The sequence below is a fragment of the Chelonia mydas genome, chromosome 2 (assembly GCF_015237465.2).
Source record: "Chelonia mydas isolate rCheMyd1 chromosome 2, rCheMyd1.pri.v2, whole genome shotgun sequence".
NCBI lineage: Eukaryota > Metazoa > Chordata > Testudines > Cheloniidae > Chelonia > Chelonia mydas.
Window position 1 is genome coordinate 74,397,447 of NC_057850.1, and position 18,791 is coordinate 74,416,237.

General features: G+C 41.1%; 1 protein-coding gene across 6 annotated transcripts in view; it reads left to right on the plus strand.

The window, feature by feature from the left end:
• GAREM1 (GRB2 associated regulator of MAPK1 subtype 1) overlaps positions 1-18,791 on the plus strand; it is a 122,885-nt gene that overhangs the window by 90,931 nt on the left and 13,163 nt on the right. For 5 of the 6 annotated variants that reach the window (XM_037892686.2, XM_037892685.2, XM_027821283.3 and 2 more), the window contains 2 exons: positions 351-481; positions 15,129-16,307. In XM_037892686.2, coding sequence (XP_037748614.1) covers positions 351-481; positions 15,129-16,307 — 1,310 coding nt within the window. The remainder of the gene's footprint in view (positions 1-350; positions 482-15,128; positions 16,308-18,791) is intronic. The other variant, XM_037892689.2, reaches the window with a different exon arrangement.

The following is an 18,791-nucleotide window of genomic DNA, read 5'->3' on the forward strand; positions in this document are numbered from 1 at the left end:
TCAAAGTATTCTAAGAGCTTTCTACACAGAAGCTGTAAGGTATAAGTGTACACATGTAGAAGCACTAGTAGTTACTTGCCAGTTCTAGAGAAAGCATCTGATAAAAGATTCCTTTTTAATTTGACTTCACTTCCCACACATTCTTGTAATTCTGGGTTAGTGAAACTTGGTAACTTTTCATTTGAAAGCTTATGAAGACACTTTTGCAATCTCTTCTGTTGTTGCTTAACTATTAATAATCAGATGAAACTGACCAAGCATCATAGTGAAGGAGTGAGTAAGCAGTTGCCACAGTGACAGCTGTCCAATGTAAATATCTTACCGCTCTTCTGTTTATCATCTGTTTTCAGGGCAGTTTAAGCTGCTGGAACAAGACCGAGATATTAAGGAGCCAGTGCAGTATTTTAACAGTGTGGAGGAGGTGGCTAAAGCATTTCCTGAACGAGTTTACGTCATGGAGGAAATAACATTCAACGTTAAGGTAGCCCCTGAATAAATATTTGTTCCCATCTAAATGATTAACTGGTACAATCTTTATATACATGGCAAACGAGCAACTGCGTTATGTGGGGAAAAGTGACTTTAAGACAGATGAGTCTTTAGTCTTCTATTCGTAGGCAGTGATTTTTAGTATAATTTTTTTGTAGTATTAAAACGGTGTGTTCTTCAAGGCGCCTTTTGATCCTACAGCCCAGCAGCGGAGCACCCCCAATAATCCATCCATCTAACTCAAGGGCTGTTGCCAGATTTTAGACAAAGTGTCTTTTGTTTCACCCCGCAAAAGCAGTCTGGATTTTACTCCCTGCGAGGCACCAGCTGCTCCACTCGGTCTCCAGAAAGCCTCATTTCCAGACAGTGTGTAGGGTACTGTGATGGAGTTACTTGTCTCTAATCAGATGGCAGACTACTGCAGTTAAATAGCGTTGTATATAAAGCAAAACAACAAAAGACCCACTTGCTTTTCTTGTGTACATCTTGAGTCTGTGAGAGGATCAGTGATCCACATGGGAGTGGGAAAGGGTTTCCTGTGGCCACACACAAACACTCAAACTGAAACTGTGTTAAATAGGATGATATCTGAATCTATCCACACAAATTCTCACCTGTAGTTTCAGTAGGTTACAGTGCAAGCCTGGTCAATGCCCAACACCGGTCACAGCAGCCTCAAGGCTGATCTAATTTGCGCCACCTGGAACACCAACTAGGGTTGTTACATAACCTCTTGGAGCTGGAGCACGTAGGAGCTAACCATACCTCCTACACGGATGTGGGAGCAAGCTGATTATGCTGGCTTTACGCCGCCAATGAATCCTGTACCCAAGAGGAATCCCTAGCTGGCTCCTTCATCCCTCTTATGCTGCTGCAGCAGAGGACTAGGGTTTTACCCATAGTTCCTATACACGTGAAGCATGATGTTTGAAGGGGTGCTATATAAACATGAAATATGATTTAACTCATGTAATGACAAAATGAATGCATCTTTCAAAACAGTACATTGTTTTCATATAGACTCTCTTGATTAACCTGGATGTGTATAACTGGGCACCTGATTACTTAACACCATGATGTGAGATTACAGGGCAGTTTTGCATTCCAAGGGCAAAGCTAAACATACCTAAGATTGAATACATTGTTATAGTGGGACTCGTAGCTCTGTGCAGCACAGTACAAATGTATTGGCATTATTTAACTGATCAATGGAAAAATTAAAATGCAGTCAGTGAAATGCACAGCTATGATTTTATAGGGTGAGGATATACAACTACAAGCTTGTTAAATGTAAAATGTTCCCACATAAGCTGAACGGGAATTTTTAAAAAATACTTTGCCAGTTCATGATGCTGAAAGTTAAGTGTAGCATGCTGTTTTGATATCAATACTGGATTCAGAAAATTGCTATCTACAGTAATAGTTCTGTTTAAAAAAATTCTGTGTTTAATAGTGGGCTAAACAGGTGCCTTACCTTTTTTTTTTTTTCCCCCTGCAACTGTTTCAAACTAGTGATATCTGTCTAGACCAAGCCTGTTTGCATCCCAAAATAAAAAAAGTGAAGTAATGTAACAGGACTGACGAACAGTTTAAGTGATAACTTTTTATAAGACTGTAACAAAATAAATATTGTACAATATAAATGCCATACATATGCCTATGAAATTGACGTAAGCACTGGAGAGGACTAAAGTTTATTATGTCTATATACAGTAAATCATTCCAGTTTTATGTGTTGTAAATTAATACAGCATTATTCAGTATTCAAATACAAGAAGGAAAGAAAAAGGCTTATGTAACATAGTTGATGCCTCTGCGTGTGTGTAGCACTTACATAGATGCTCACGAGAAGTTCTTGGGATCTACACTAAGGGTTCTTCAACTTGGGAGTTGTGATTTCTTCTCCCTCCACCACTCTTCCCATATGCAGGGTTCTGACTAGATCTCAGCTGGATGGGAGGGAGGTACTGGCATGGGAAAAGGTTGAGATCTACCACTGATCTATCTAATGGAGACCTCTGCATGGGAAATCTTGTAACCAAAGGTGTGGTGTCAGTATTCTGATAACAGAGAACTTTTACATCAAGAATTAGAAGGTCAGCCTTTTTGTTATTTCATTATTATTAAAAAGAAACCCAGATGCTGTACTAGGCTTCATAGGCAAGCCAGGAGAAAATCCTGCCACTGTGGTAGGGTTTTTTTAAAATATCAGCCCAGTTAATGTAGTTCCATGCTCATACATCATATTAGTATTGTTGCCTGCTCAGCAACAGCAATTTTACTCCAGTCCTATTCTATCAATTATCATAGTGCAATAAAATATAGGAAGTATTATAAAAATCAGTTTTATTTTACCTTGATGTCATCTTAACAGTTTTTCCATTTATTCTTTTCTCCCTCTTTTTCTCTTCTTTATCTTCCATCTTGTTACCTTTTTCCTTCTGAAAGAGTGAAAACTAAACTTTTTCTCTCACAGGGCAGTGCAGAGTTCGCTTCCTGTTTGAACCCTTTTCTGTCCATTCCTTTGTTGTGTTTCATACCTGTCTGCTTTTCCTACCACGGTTTGTTCTCCAAACTTCTGCTTTTCCTCACCCTTAATTTTGTTTCCAGATGCAAAAAATAGTGGTCTGACTGTTAGGATTTCTCACTGACAGGTAACTTTCAAAGGAAAAGCTCCTGTCTTCCCTGATGCAGCAGGGTAACAGCTATATTGCTCCCCATCCATGCACATTGAACCGGCCATAACTACGCACCTGCTGCTCCTATATGGTTGGTCCAGTGTGATCCTTGCCTCTCCATCTAAATGCCTGTGGTGGAGCAGTCCGCACTGTAAAGAGGAGAAAACCTGGCTTCTGATGAAGCTATGGATGTTGTGAATTTGAATCTTGCTGTTTGTGGGGTAAGAGGTTATTTTACTTCACTTTGTGGGGAGGAAGATGGCTCTTTTTTCCTTAATAACTAACATCTGGGCATGGGGGCATCTCTTCATCTCCTCCCCTTTTACCTGTGGCAGGCGGACATGGCGCAAAATCTGCTGGGTTATCTGTGAGATAGGAGAGGCAGTGCACATGGCTGGAGTACAGGACTCTGTAACAGCAGGCAGAAATGGGAATTGAAGAATTATTATGGAATTATTAACAATTTATGAGTCCTTCTGTATCCACATTAAGTTTTCCTGATGGTAAAGCGCCCATAGGTCTGCGCGCTGTGTGTGTGTGTGTGTGAGAGAGAGAGAGAGAGAAAATTTAGAATGATCTGGATACGGACTTTCTTGGATTCATATTTAGTCTACACTGAAATAAGAATTAGAAAATTTTAAGAGATAAAGATTTTCTAAATATGTAGTTTCTACAAGTACCTGTCCTTTGCTGAAATGCTATTTGGTAACCTCTTCGATGTAATACTTGGTAAATCACCACAGAGATCTTTTGTGTATATAGCACCATGACACTGGTGAAGATGGCTTTTCTTGATTCTCCACAGGTGGAGGGAAACCACTAGAGAAAAGCTGAGCTATATCAGGGAACAACTCTTCAAATGCTAATAGCACTAAGTTGTCAAGGATAGGCAGTCGGCTGTTGCAGGGAGAGAGTCCATATAAGTACCTAGGTCGCTGGTCAGATTGATGAGAAAAAAAATACCCCCCACCCCACCTTATTGGATGTGTAACTTGGTAAAGCTTCCAAAAAGAAAGGCAATGTTGTCCCGGCGGATAGAGCGCGGGACCGGGAGCCCTGAATTCCAAAGACTGCCACTGACTCTGTGGCTGGGATCACTTATTTCCAAAATGAGTTAACAGAAGGGTTGCTGCTTACCTTGTTAAGGCCTCATTTGGAGTACTGTGTCCAGTTTTGGGCCCCACACTACAAGAAGGATGTGGAAAAATTGGAAAGCGTCCAGCGGAGGGCAACAAAAATGATTAGGGGACTGGAACACATGACTTCTGAGGAGAGGCTGACAGAACTGGGATTGTTTAGTCTGTAGAAGAGGAGAACGAGGGGGGATTTGATAGCTGCTTTCAACTACCTGAAAGGGGGTTCCAAAGAAGATGGCTCTAGACTGTTCTTAGTGGTAGCTGATGACAGAACAAGGAGTAATGGTCTCAAGTTGCAGTAGGGGAGATTTAGGTTGGATATTAGGAAAAACTTTTTCACTAGGAGGGTGGTGAAGCCCTGGAATGCATTACCTAGGGAGGTGGTGGAATCTCCTTCCTTTTGAGGTTTTTAAGGTCAGGCTTGACAAAGCCCTGGCTGGGATGATTTAGTTGGGGATTGATCCTGCTTTGAGCAGGGGGTTGGACTAGATGACCTCCTGAGGTCCTTTCCAACCCTGATATTCTATGATTCTATGATTTATCTGCCTCCAAGAGATATTCTGACAATGAATGTTTGTAGAGCAGTTGGAAGATGCACATGTGCTATAGTTCCTAAGTAATTAGTAATTGCCTTTAGTCTCTGAAAAGTAGTATGTTTAAGTAATACTCTTGGCATAGTGCTTTACTATGCTAGTCCCTACAGATGCAGCGCACAAACTTTTCCAGTCGCAACCCCCCCACCCACCTCCATTAACAGAATCTGTTTCCTCCCCCCCACACACTCCCCCCTTACTGCACAGACAAGGCTTCCTCAGCAGAGGAGCTTGGGCTGAAAGTGAAGCTGGGGGTGGAACTGGGGATGGGGAAGGGGTTGGGACTGGAGGCAGAACTGGTCTGGTGGTGGAGAGAGAATGAGGGCAGAGATGTGGCTGGTGATGGAAGGGAGTTAGGGTTGGGGGCAGAGTGGGACTGGTGGTGAATCTGGCCTGGAGGTGGAGCTGGGCTGGGGGGCTGAACAGGGTTGGGGCAGAGTGGGGCTGGAAGCGTGGCACTCCCTCCCCAACCCCCAGTGGGGGCTGGCCTGGGCCCTGCCGTGCGCTGCCCTGCCCTCGTAGGGGAGCACACCTCACAGTTTGGGGACCACTGCCCTACAGAGTGCATTTTTTCCCAGAAATAAAACAAGAGCTTTTATTTGCTTGAGAAATGATCAGTTTTCTAAGCCTTAAAAATGTTATGCAACTGAATGAATAAATTGCTGATTTACTGGCATAGTTGCATTACAGCTTGTCAGTCCTAATAAGCTTGTCTTTTGTTTCCAAAAACAAAATCGCTTCAGAGGTCTGTAACCAATGTGATATTTTAAAATGCCACAGCAGTGATTGCTAAAATCAGTCCATCTTCAGTTTTAAATTTAAATTGTAGCCCAGGTCCTCATTGTTACCTGGCCTTATACAGTACTAACATCATGCTTTAGGGCTATATTGAACCTTTCCGTTTATAAGCAATATTGAGATACCACCTTAACTCCTGGAACCAGGGAAAGCCTGCTTCAGGTGATGGAAATAAATACATGCATACTACTGACAAGAATGGCCCTACTCATCAAATTTAGGAGCCTATCAGTCTCTGATCATGCAGGCAACTGCTTACTCTTCCAATTTATCCATCCCTCTTAAAAACTGTGTGGTTTTTATCATAGAATCATAGAATATCAGGGTTGGAAGGGACCTCAGGAGGTCCTCTAGTCCAACCCCCTACTCAAAGCAGGACCAATCACCAACTAAATCATCCCAGCCAGGGCTTTGTCAAACCTGACCTTAAAAACCTCTAAGGAAGGAGATTTCACCACCTCCCTAGGTAATACATTCCAGGCTTCACCACCCTCCTAGTGAAAAAGTTTTTCCTAATATCCAAACTAAATCTCCCTCACTGCAACTTGAGACCATTACTCCTCGTTCTGTCATCAGCTACCACTGAGAACTGTCTAGATCCATCCTCTTTGGAACCCCCCTTCAGGTAGTTGAAAGCAGCTATCAAATCCCCCCTCATTCTTCTCTTCTGCAGACTAAATAATCTCAGTTCCCTCAGCCTCTCCGCATAAGTCATGTGCTCCAGCCCCCTAATCATTTTTGGTGCCCTCCACTGGACTCTTTCCAATTTTTCCACATCCTTCTTCTAGTATGGGGCCCAAAACTGGACACATTTTTATGGCTTACTTAGGGGACGAGAGCTGAGGAAGCATTGTTCTAATGCCCCTACTCTACTTATGCTACATTGATGACATCTTCATCATCTGGACCCATGGAAAAGAAGCCCTTGATGAATTCCACCATGATTTCAACAATTTCCATCCCACCATCAATCTCAGCCTGGACCAGTCCACACAAGAGATCCACTTCCTAGATATTACAGTGCTAATAAACGATGGCCACATAAACACCACCCTATACCGGTAAACTGCTGACCGCTATACTTACCTAAATGCCTCCAGCTTTCATCCAGACCACATCACACAATCCATTGTCTACAACCGAGCTCTACAATACAACCGCATTTGCTCCAACCCCTCAGACAGAGACAGACACCTACAGGATCTCTGTCAAGCATTCTTAAAACTACAATACCCACCTGCTGAAGTGAAGAAACAGATTGACAGAGCCAGAAGAATACCTAGAAGTCACCTACTCCAGGACAGGCCCAACAAAGAGAGTAACAGAACGCCACTAGCCATCACCTTCAGCCCCCAACTAAAACCTCTCCAGCGCATCATCAAGGACCTACAGCCTATCCTGAAGGACGACCCATCACTCTCACAGATCTTGGGAGACAGGCCAGTCCTTGCTTACAGACAGCCCCCCAACCTGAAGCAAATACTCACCAGCAACCACACAGCAAAAGCACTAACCCAGGAACCTATCCTTGCAACAAAGCCCATTGCCAACTCTGTCCACATATCTATTCAAGGGACACCATCATAGGAGCTAATCACATCAGCCACACCATAAGAGTCTCTGTCAAGGTTCCTTCCCCACTCTGAACTCTAGGGTACACATATGGGGACCCATATGAAAGACCCCCTAAGCTTATTCTTACCAGTTTAGGTTAAAAACTTCCTCAAGATACAAACTTTGCCTTGTCCTTGAACCCTATGCTGCCACCACCAAGAGTGTTAAACAAAGAACAGGGAAAGAGCCCACTTGGAGATGTCTTCCCCCAAAATATCCCCCCAAGCCCTACACCCCCTTTCCTGGAGAAGGCTTGATAAAAATCCTCACCAATTTGTACAAGCGAACACAGACCCAAACACTTGGACCTTAAGAACAACGAAAAATCAATCAGGTTCTTAGAAGAAGAATTTTAATTAAAGAAAAGGTAAAAGAATCACCTCTGTAAAATCAGGATGGTAAATACCTTACAGGGTAATCAGATTCAAAACATAGAGAATCCCTCTAGGCAAAACCTTAAGTTACAAAAAGACACAAAAACAGGAATATACATTCCACCCAGCACAGCGTATTTTACCAGCCATTACACAAAAGGAAATCTAACTCATTTCTAGCTAGATTACTTACTAACTTTACAAAAGTTCTGAGTCTGCATTCCTGATCTGTTCCTGGCAAAAGCATCACGCAGACAGACAGACCCTTTGTTTCCCGCCCCCCACCCCCAGCTTTGAAAGTATCTTGTCTCCTCATTGGTCATTTTGGTCAGGTGCCAGCAAGGTTATCTTAGCTTCTTAACCCTTTACAGGTGAAAGGGTTTTGCCTCTGGCCAGGAGGGATTTTATAGCACTGTATACAGACAGGTGGTTACCCTTCCCTTTATTTTTATGAAAGGCTCGTTCACCTGCATATCTACCAATGTGATATATGCCATCGTGTGCCAACAATGCCCCTCTGCCATGTACATTGGCCAAACCGGACAATCTCTACGCAAAAGAATAAATTGACACAAATCAGATGTCAAGAATTATAATATTCAAAAACCAGTCGGAGAACGTCAACCTCCCTGGTCACTCAATTTCAGACCTAAGTCGCAATTTTCCAACAAAAAAAACTTCAAAAACAGACTCAAGGAAACTGCAGAATTGGAATTAATTTGCAAACTGGACACCATTAAATTAGGCTTGAATAAAGACTGGGAGTGGATGGGTCATTACACAAAGTAAAAACTATTTCCCCATGCTATTTTTTCCCCTACTGTTACTCACACCTTCTTGCCAACTGTTTGAAATGGGCCATCCTGATTATGACTAGAAAAGGTTTTTTTCCCCCCGATGATGATAATAGCCTACCTTAATTGATTGGTCTTGTTACAGTTGGTATGGCAGCACCCATTTTTTCATGTTCTCTGTGTGTGTATATATATCTCCCTAGTGTATTTTCCACTGCATGCATCTGATGAAATGGGTTTTAGCCCACAAAAGCTTATGCCCAAATAAATTTGTTAGTCTCTAAGGTGCCACAAGTACTCCTTGTTTTTTTTGCTGATACAGACGAACACGGCTACCACTCTGAAACCAGTACTCCAGATGAGGCCTCACCAATGCTGAATACTCTAAGAATCCTTAGAAGAATAAAAACAGAACTGTTTATTTTTTTAACCTTTTTTGCTATCTCCGAATAACTTACTTGGGTTTGTAAAGCAGCTTAAATACTCAAAAGTACTGTTGCAGAGGTGACTAGAATAGTTAAAGGATTTTTAGTTCGCACTGATGCTAAGTCACCTTTACTGTAGCATAACTGCTGCGCTCCCTCATAATAAGATGCAGCAGATGTAACCAGCTATAATGAAGCAACTAAATAAAATGTTTTTGATATAAACCTTTATATATCCAGATGGTTAAACACTTTTTCATCCAACGATAACAGATTAGAACAATTAGGACTTGAAAACCTATCCCATCAGCTATTGGAAGAATCTATTACTTTGCACTAACTTGTGAGAGGCAATATGTTAATCTTCCCAGTACAAAACTTTTGTTAGGTAATCATTTTTTATCTACCTGATGTCTGTCTTCTGCAGCAAATGTTACTTTAGTCAATCTAAATTGCCATTGAATTTCAGGAGACAGAGTTTAAAAGATTACAGTGATGTAATTCATCACTGTTTTGTAGTGCATTTGATAAAATGTCTTGTAGGAAGCCAGTGAGTGAGGTCAAAACGCTGGCATCAGTGCTGAACTCCTGACGTGGATTGATAACTGGCAGAGAGAGAACGGAGAGCAACTAATATATGGAAGAGGATCCTTCTGGTGGAATATAAGTCCCAAACTTACTTGTTAGTATTGGGAGTGGTTCAGTTTAAATGTCTGTTAGTGATTTAGAAATGGTTTTGAAATGCAATGCAGCAAATATTGCAGATACCACGAAGGAAGGAGTTGTCATGTATCACTAAGCAATAAGATTTAAGAGGGGTAGGGGGTAATGGAGATATAAAGTATGGTGTTTAATGTTAGTAGCTGTAAGATAATGCATCTTGCAAGAACAAGCATGAAGGCAAAAATAACTGGGTGGGGTGGGAAAAAGAGAAGGTTACTTGAGGATTGTGCCAGGTTAACAATAAAATAAGTCGGGGACGCTTCCTGTTTACGAGCTAATAACCATAAATCATAGCTGAGTCAATTCCAAGGAAGAAGATCAGGGACCTGTTGGCCCAGGTTTTGGTTATTACCAAGCTAACTGCAAGCACCTCAGGGTTTTATGGTGAAATGTCTAAATATTCTAATTTTAAGTGGAAGGTGAAAAAACTTTCAGAAAAATGTAAAATGTGCGGTGCTGTCACGCTGCTGGGAGGTGAATTGTGTCAACAAAACTCACTCACTGAACTCATCCTTCCCCATCCCATCGCCTGGTTTTACCTCCCTACAAATCAGCAGGGCTCTTGTTCCTAGACGAACGTATTTCAAAACCAGTATTGCCAACTCTCATGATTTTACCCCAGCTCTAGAGATTCTGGGTGTGGTTTTACCGGTTTCATGCAAACATGGTCAAAGGCACCAACTTTCAAATTTTCCTTTATTCAGAATAACCACCATCTCCTATTACCGTCAATGGGGCAGAAGCCCGCAAGATGGCCCCCATTTCCTTGCAGTCTGTCTGCGTGTGGAAGTGGGGCGGCCTTTAATAAAATTCACTGCCACCTCCCACTGTTCTCAGTAAGATAGAAGCCAGACCCCCACCCCCCAGGCAAAATGGCTGCCACCGTCATTCAGGGGCACAAGGACTATGAAGAGCAGCAGAGACACTGGAACAGGTGGATGGGGAGAAAGGGGGTAGTGCAGTGCGGGGAACAAGAGGCAGATTTAGGGCTGCAGGTGGATATGGGAGGCTGACGTTGCACAGAGGACAGTGATAGGTGGGAGATGAAGGGCTCAGATGGCTGCTCACCCAGCCAGTGGTAGGCAAGAAGAGTTCCCTCCAAGCATCTAGGAAGAGGCAAAGTTGCAGTGTTGCCAGCTCTTGCAAATTGATTGTGAGTTGTGGGATGTTGGTGCCTGCGGAAGGAGCTGTCACAATGATTGGCCACAGGAGCTTCTCATATGATTTTTCAGGGCTGGGTTTGCGGGCAGAGTTCTGTGCGAGAGCTTTGGGGTGAAGGATGCAGACATGCCCTGCCACTGAGCCATGCCTTCATGTATGGCCCTATAGCTGGGAGAAGGGCCCGGAGGCATGAGGTGGGGAGAGAGGTGTTGGGAAAGTGGCACTGCTGGGCAGAGAAATGTGGCTGCTGGGTCAAGACAGTAATAAGAAATGGAGGGCAGTTACCTTCTTCTCACCCTAAGTTAGGGAAGTGTAGTTTCCATCTGAGCAGGCGGGGAGAGACATGCATTTTTGGTTGCATTAAAGGGTCATTGAATGTTTACTTTTCTTTCTAAAATCATCACACACAAGTTGACAGAGGAGTAGAAGAAAGTTAAAATAAAACCAAAAGACAAACTGAAAATATCGTTTGTTGTCCTCCTCCCCCACCCCGAAAATCAAAGTTTTTTGGGGTTTTTTTTTAAAAATCATAATTTTTGATCACTTGAGGTTGGCAATACTGCAAAACTGAATTAGGATGGAGGAGCGAGGAATATCCTAATGAGAACACACAAGAGTCAATCTGGAGGCAATAGCCTTGCTGACCTGTGGGCATGGAAGTAAGAAGAGAAGTGAGTCACAATGGGACCCTGAGTCCAGATTGAGACCTCTGTGAGCTACCAAAACACTAATGCTATTAATAAAGGATGTTTAAGCTTTGCAGTATATAGTTGGTTATTGATTGTAGTTTGGTTATTGGTGCTCCTCCTCTCAGATTATTCCTTCTGTCATTTCTTGAGTGTTACAACCTTTAATAGAATCCTAAAGAGTTTTTTTTTTTAACAGTGTGTCAAATATCGGGGGACTCTTCAGTTAGTTCTGTCTTCACTGGTGCATACTGTGGGCTATCTTAATTCTGCCTCCATGGAAATGCCAGTCTACTGTCTTTTCCTGTTCACATGCAGAGGATAGAAAAAACATCTTCTGTAACTTGTTTCATATATACAGGTCTCTGAAATGCTGCTTTTAAGTCTGCTGCTTTTTTCATCATACTAGCTTTGCTCATTTTGTATTGATCTTCGTATTTATAATTTTGTATATGGAGGCAAGCTAGCTCTGTGTGTAATAACACTTAGATAACTCGCTCCACCATGGACTCCTGAGGGATTGATTCTGTAAGGTGCTGCGAGCACCTTCGCTGAGGAAATGCATGCCCTCAGCCCTGGCGGGATTGGGTCTGTAAGTATGAGAAGTGATCACTTAAATTGTGCTATTTGTATACGACAATAAAGAGAGCCATAGAGCAGCAAACACACAATAGGATTAAGGTTAAGGCATTCTAGTTGAATGGTTATTGATAATGTGAAATTGTTATGAGTGAATGAGTTAGTGAGAGTTTAATTTTCTCAGGACATTGCTACGGGGCAGAATCACAGTAGTTTAGGTGCCTTGTTTGAGAAATGTAATCTTAAGGATGCGTCATCTTAATTTTTTGGTTGTGTTTTAACACTGTTTAACGTGATTGTAAATTATACGGTAAATAGGATACACATTTGTTGCTAGTCAGACTAGCAATAAATGTTTGTGTCCTGGAACAAACTTTTGCATCATCTACACTAGAATTTACAGATATATTAACTAATGTGTTAATGTGATAAAATAGACTAAAAAATCAAATCTAGACATAACCCAGGAAAAGGAGAATTAGGGTTTTCTTAACTCTCTTTCCAGAATGTTGGAATTAATATGCACTCAGCCCACTGAGATCTGTCTTCAACTTTAACTTCACCTTAATAAGGATTTTTAGGTGGGAGCTAAGTCTGTTGTGCAATCTTTCAACTTCTGGTTTTCCTTTTTACAGCTAATTTTTTGTGTGTGTGTGGTTCTCTTATGATGGTTTCAGACAACAGCTGATCTGTACTGAATTTGCCATTCACAATGAAGTTTGCAGAGTTGTATTTTATTCAAGGCCAATACCAGACTAGAACCCTGGCAAGACTTTTCTATTGTTTTAACACTTATGCCAAAAGTAAAATTTAGCTTTATTTCCTAAATCATCACCAGATGAATTTATGCAGTAAAGTTATAGAACTCTCTGCTAAGAGATTGGGTTGAAAACAAAATTAAATTTGACTTGTCCAATTTATTAATCAGTTCACTATTATTGATTTTAAATGCTGCTTTTCTTTTTCTGTAAGAAAAGACTCTGATATCCCTGATAACTAGCATTCACCCCAGCAGACCCAGGAACTGCACTCTTCATTGTGAAGCCATGGTGTTAATCACCTCTGAAGCTTAATATCTGGCTAAACGTTTCCTTCTGTTCTGGACTGTTGTAGATCTCTAGGGAACTACAAGTTGTCAAAGCAGCAACTCCGCAATCATAGATTATATAACACTTCCCTTGCTCTTCCCTTTACTCCCTCTGGTGCCCTTTTTAAAAAAAAAAAAAAAAAAAAAGGCGGGGGGGGCAGTAAGAAAATACAGCTACCTCTCAAGTCTTAAATTTCTCATTATGTGACCTCTTCAAAACAATACACATACACTTGCACTTCCATGGAAGTGAACATTCTTGCAGAAGATGACTCTTTAAGAAAGTCAGTGTGGTGTGCACAATGTGTGCTGAGTTTCCTCAACTCCCACCAATTCCACTGAAGTCAAAATGACATCCAGTAACCAAATCCTGAATGTAACTTCCTGTGTACTGGTCTTGAAGAGCAGATTGAAATGAGCTTGATGAAAATGTTATCAGCAGAAGACTGAATGTTTTCCATATATATATATCAGTGTTTCTGAATGTTGCCTGACCACTAGCGTAAATTGTGAATGGGTGTTATGTACAATAAAACCTTGGTAGTTTCCTGGATTAGACTGATTAGTGTTGTTTAGATAATGCAGAACTTGAATAACTTCCTCTCAGGAAACACTGAAACTGAAATGCTAAGCAGACATGCTGAACATACCGAAGCACTTGTATTGAATGCACTGTTCATACTTGCTGTGAAAGACTCACAGAAGTCAATCACATTTTCACAAATATGGACAAATTGCGGATCAGAACTTCCATGGGGGAGGGCAATTACTTACAGCATTTCTCATTTATTTAACAGAGTGAGACAACAAAATTGGTTAGTAAGCTGTCTTAATAATTTATGTGATGGCTATTTGCTAACAGTGTCAGATTTTGAAGCACGGAATTAGGGCTTTACTCTGCACATAAACAGGATGTTCTGTGGGTGGAGAAAACAATTTTTACATAGTTTAAAAAAATCTGCAAATGAAATCCCTGCTCAACGTGCCCAGCCACAAATACTCTATACTACACTGTACAGCAGGTGCCTGTAACAGGATGGCAGGGTCTGCCTGAAACACCTTACTCTGCATACAGGTGTTGATCCTGCTGAGAAAAGGCGAGCTGAGTTCTGTTACTTAACTGGGGAAGGTGTTTTTTACGACACCCAGATATAAGGCCGATAGGAGTGGCTGTCTAAAGAGAGGATCTAGAGTTCAGCAGTCTTGAGGTAATAACCGTAGAACAACCAAGCCTGGGCATCTTTTTACCTTCTAGTACAATTTCCATACTAGGAAACATGTGACCATACATATGTTATCTAAACTCTCAAATCACAATCTAGGTAAAACCAAGGGGGAAGCCTAGGGTCTGGTAGGAAGAGGTGGACAGAGGTGACAGAACCAGTATTCTTGACCCAGAGAATGGGGGTTCACTGTCTTGAGGGCCTGGGAAGGGATTATACCAAGAAGGTATCTTTACTCCTGGATCACAAGGGAGAGGCACAATGGAAGGAAGCTGGTGGGAGAGAGAATCTTTTTTTTCCCTTTTCCTCTGAGACCTCTGCAGGGAAGTGCTATAAAGCCGCAAACAGGAGAGAGAATGAATGCCAAATAACTAGGGATACCAATATCTCCCAAATACACTTTACTGCTTTTGGATGGCTGCTATTTAAATATGCAGAATATTTTATTTGTCCTTCCCAAAAAACTAGGCTTGTATAGTCACACTCTTTCTAGCAACCATGTCGGTTCCAGATGACTACTTTTTTCTCAAGCAAGACCATAGTAATGTGTGGTGCATATTAGAAATTTAACTTTTGCAGATTTTCATGATAAAATTCTTGTGTTTGACTCTATTAAAGTTATTAAAACAAAAATAATTTACAGTTTCTTTTGAGATGTAATTTCCTATCCTACTATCCAATCCCACCTAATTAGACTTGGTATGAATTCAGGTGCTATCTTCACTGTGCAGGGAGAAATATTTTTATTTGTTTATATTTGTATTGCAGGTGGCTTCGGGTGAATGCAATGAAGACACAGAGGTTTATAATATCACCCTCAGCACTGGGGATGAGCTCACTTTAATGGGACAAGCGGAAATCCTTTATGCAAAAACGTCCAAGGAAAAGTCACGACTCAACACCATCTTCAAGAAAATTGGGAAACTTAATTCCATCAGTAAGCTAGGCAGAGGCAAAATGCCATGTCTCATCTGCATGAACCATAGGACCAATGAAAGCATTAGCCTTCCTTTCCAGTGCAAGGGCAGATTTAGCACCCGCAGTCCACTTGAGCTACAGATGCAAGAAGGCGAGCACACAATTCGCAATATAGTAGAAAAAACAAGGTTGCCTGTTAATGTAACTGTGCCAAGCCCCACACCAAGAAACCCTTATGACTTGCATTTTATCCGTGAGGGGCATAGATACAAGTTTGTCAACATTCAAACCAAGACTGTGGTGGTTTGTTGTGTGCTGCGTGGTAACAAAGTTATTCCAATGCATTTTCCCTTGCACTTGATTCTTCCAAAGTTTAGCCTCCCAGAGAGTCTTGTGAAGGGGGAGCTGTGGCATGAAACCTTGGTCCAGCACTGGTTTAATATCTGCCAGGAACAGTTTGACATAGATGAATATTCCCGTGCAGTGCGAGATGTGAAAACTGACTGGAATGAAGATTGTAAGAGCCCTAAGAAAAGTCGATGCACTGGGCACAATCATGTGCCCAATTCTCTCAGCTATGCCCGGGATGAACTAACGCAGTCCTTTCACCGGCTCTCAGTTTGTGTTTATGGCAACAACTTGCATGGAAATAGTGAAGTGAACCTTCATGGGTGCAGAGATTTGTGTAGCGAGTGGGCCCTGTTTTCTCATGATGCTCTTCAATACCAGGACTCTGGTGATAGTAGCAGTGACTACCTTTTTCCTGAAGTTAGTGAAGAATCAATGTTTCTACCTGCAAAACCAGATCTCCCTTATGAAGAACTGTGGCTGGACCAAGAATCTGGGAAGCCTAACGATCAGCCTCTTACTCGCTCACTAAGTGAAAAAACCAAATGTGATAATTACAGAAGTTCTTTCCGGTCAAAGGGCGGCACTGCATCTCTTCCTATACCTGGAACTCTAGCAGCAGCAACAAAATCTTCAGATGTTTCCCTACCTCCACCTCCGGTGCCTCCCAAATCAGAAGCTGTAAGTCAGTGTTTATTTATTTATTTTTAACTGAGCATATGCTTAGGGAATCATTAGGGCAAGACCCAGTCTTGAGATGGGGAAGGGAGAAACGTATATTGAAATCTAATCCTTGCCACGTGAAAATCATAATATAGGGTTGATTTTAAAACAAATTAACAACGAACATTTAAACCCTATACTTTTGGATGTATATTGCCGTGGTTACTGCTTTTACAAATAAGGATTCACAGATCCTAAATGATCCCTTGACTTTTCCAATTATATCTCCCCTTCAATGCCTCACATTTTGCTCAAGCTTTTTGTGGTTGAAGTATGTTGGATGTGAACCCATTCAGAATCCCTTCATGTCATCCTCGATTCAGCCACAGAGATTGCTGCACAGTGATACTTCAGTATTTTCAATGTGTATCTTGAGTTAAGTTTGTCACAGTGCACAATTCACTTAAATTTGAAAATGATCATAGATTCCTTTCTCTTCCATAATAAACCTGGCTGTATTTTGGAGTATATTTAAACCATCCTCCTCAATCTCAGCCTCTACCAAACCAAAACCAATCTTAACCCTGGGTAAATTCCCCCTTTCCCCCTTAGGAAAGTTTAGGCAAACAGGACAAGTTATTTGTGAGATAGAACAGTTCAAAAGTCAAGGAGTCCTTTGCTTTTGAGACATTTTTCCTAACTTGGTTTGATCAAAAGTCACATTTCTAGAACAGCTGGCCTAGAAATTCCAAATTTTTCAGTAATAGATTGGTCTTAGTGAAAACAGGTGCCTTGAGCTAATGCTGGATTTTTTAGGGAGAAAGTGTTGACTATTAAAAGGAGCTTACATTTAAAGTTGGAACCCTGCAGAGTTCTTAGTTCATAAGCCTTTATGATTACTTTTTTACACAGCTTGTTTTTCCTCTGCCAGGGTTCATAATACAAACTCTGTAGTAGTTATTCCCCCTCCTAATACTACCCTGAAATTTGTTTAAAGATACCTCTGCCTCTGGGCCTCACATTTAGGGGCTCCCCCAATCTCCTTAAATAGGCTTGGGTGGAGATTATAACCTTACATGGGTTGCTGTTACTGAGACTTTCTTAAACATTTTTAAAATCAAAAACTCTTAGCCAAAAGGCTCTGATTAGGAATTATTACAAAGTTTGAATGCCTTAAACCTATCCTGGGTGATTCCTGACCTTTTTTCAAGTTTAACTAATGAAGAAAATGTTTTGGAGTCTAAACACCTTCATAAAAACAAAAAGAACCCAACCCTCTCCCTCTCAACCCCCTCCCAACTATTATTAACTCTTTGTGTATATACACCTGCAAATATACTTATCCACTTTCACATAGTGGTGATACATTATCAACTGTGGGAGCAATGACAGTGCTGGAGAAGTACACATACAGAACTGGAGACCCAGTATGAGGCCCTCCTGAAAATCAGTACCCATTCCACAAGCTGGAACTGCAGCATTATGTAACCCATAAACATAACTCCAAGAGCTGCGTTGACAAACAGTTGGAGATGCACAATTGCAATGTTTTGACAATGCTACGTATATTGTCAAAACAAGTGGCCATGTTAACTTCAGCTGCATTCCAAATGAAAGACAGATGAGCTTCCTGGAAAGAACAGAGGTCCATGGGAGGCAGGGTAGATTGGGACTTCACTTTCTTATTAAACAGCATACAGTTACTCTCAACTTGGTAGTTTATAGTGCTAAATAAAAGCATATGAAATTCAGAAACCTTAATTCAATATTGCTCTGGGTTAGTATGACTGAGTTTGGTGAATAGATATTTCCATGAACGTTGCCTTTTAAAGTCCTCTTGAAAGTCTTCGTGGCGTGTGTTACTTATCAAGGCGTGTGTAATATTTGGCTGAGCAACTTCAGCCATTTTAGTATTTCTTGCCATGAAATGGAACCAATTTCTGCCAGAGTTATTAATATACATTTTCAGACAGGGTTGGTTGTTTCCATACATCAGATAATGAATCGGAATCAGTTTTGTGCCTTCCTGGAACAGGTCTAGAAAGAACATCAGCCACCTACTGACTTCATCAGTGGGCTAGGGTTGAAAAGATGTTTGTTTGGTTTCCATGTGAAGTATTTATAGAGCAAGTAGAGCTCAATAGCTGCTAGTGAACATATGGTTTTGTCATCACTCCCTTAATATGATATTTCATAGTATGTCTCTATCAAACTTGGTTAATGCTTGTACTTCTGCATACAAAAAATTTAAAATGTACATTAAAAAGGAAAACAAATTGGTTTGTGGGACACAACTATTTTAGAAGTTTGACCTTTTTTTCTCATCTACAAGATTATCAGAAGATTTTAATCCTTTATGAAAACAATATAATATATTCTGTAAACACTATATTAAAAAAATTTTAATAGTGGAAAATAAATAGGAAGTCAAGTCAGTCATAAAAGACTTAATGCTGGGTGGATTCTCTGGTGTGTTTATTTTTTTAAGCATGTGCAGCTTGG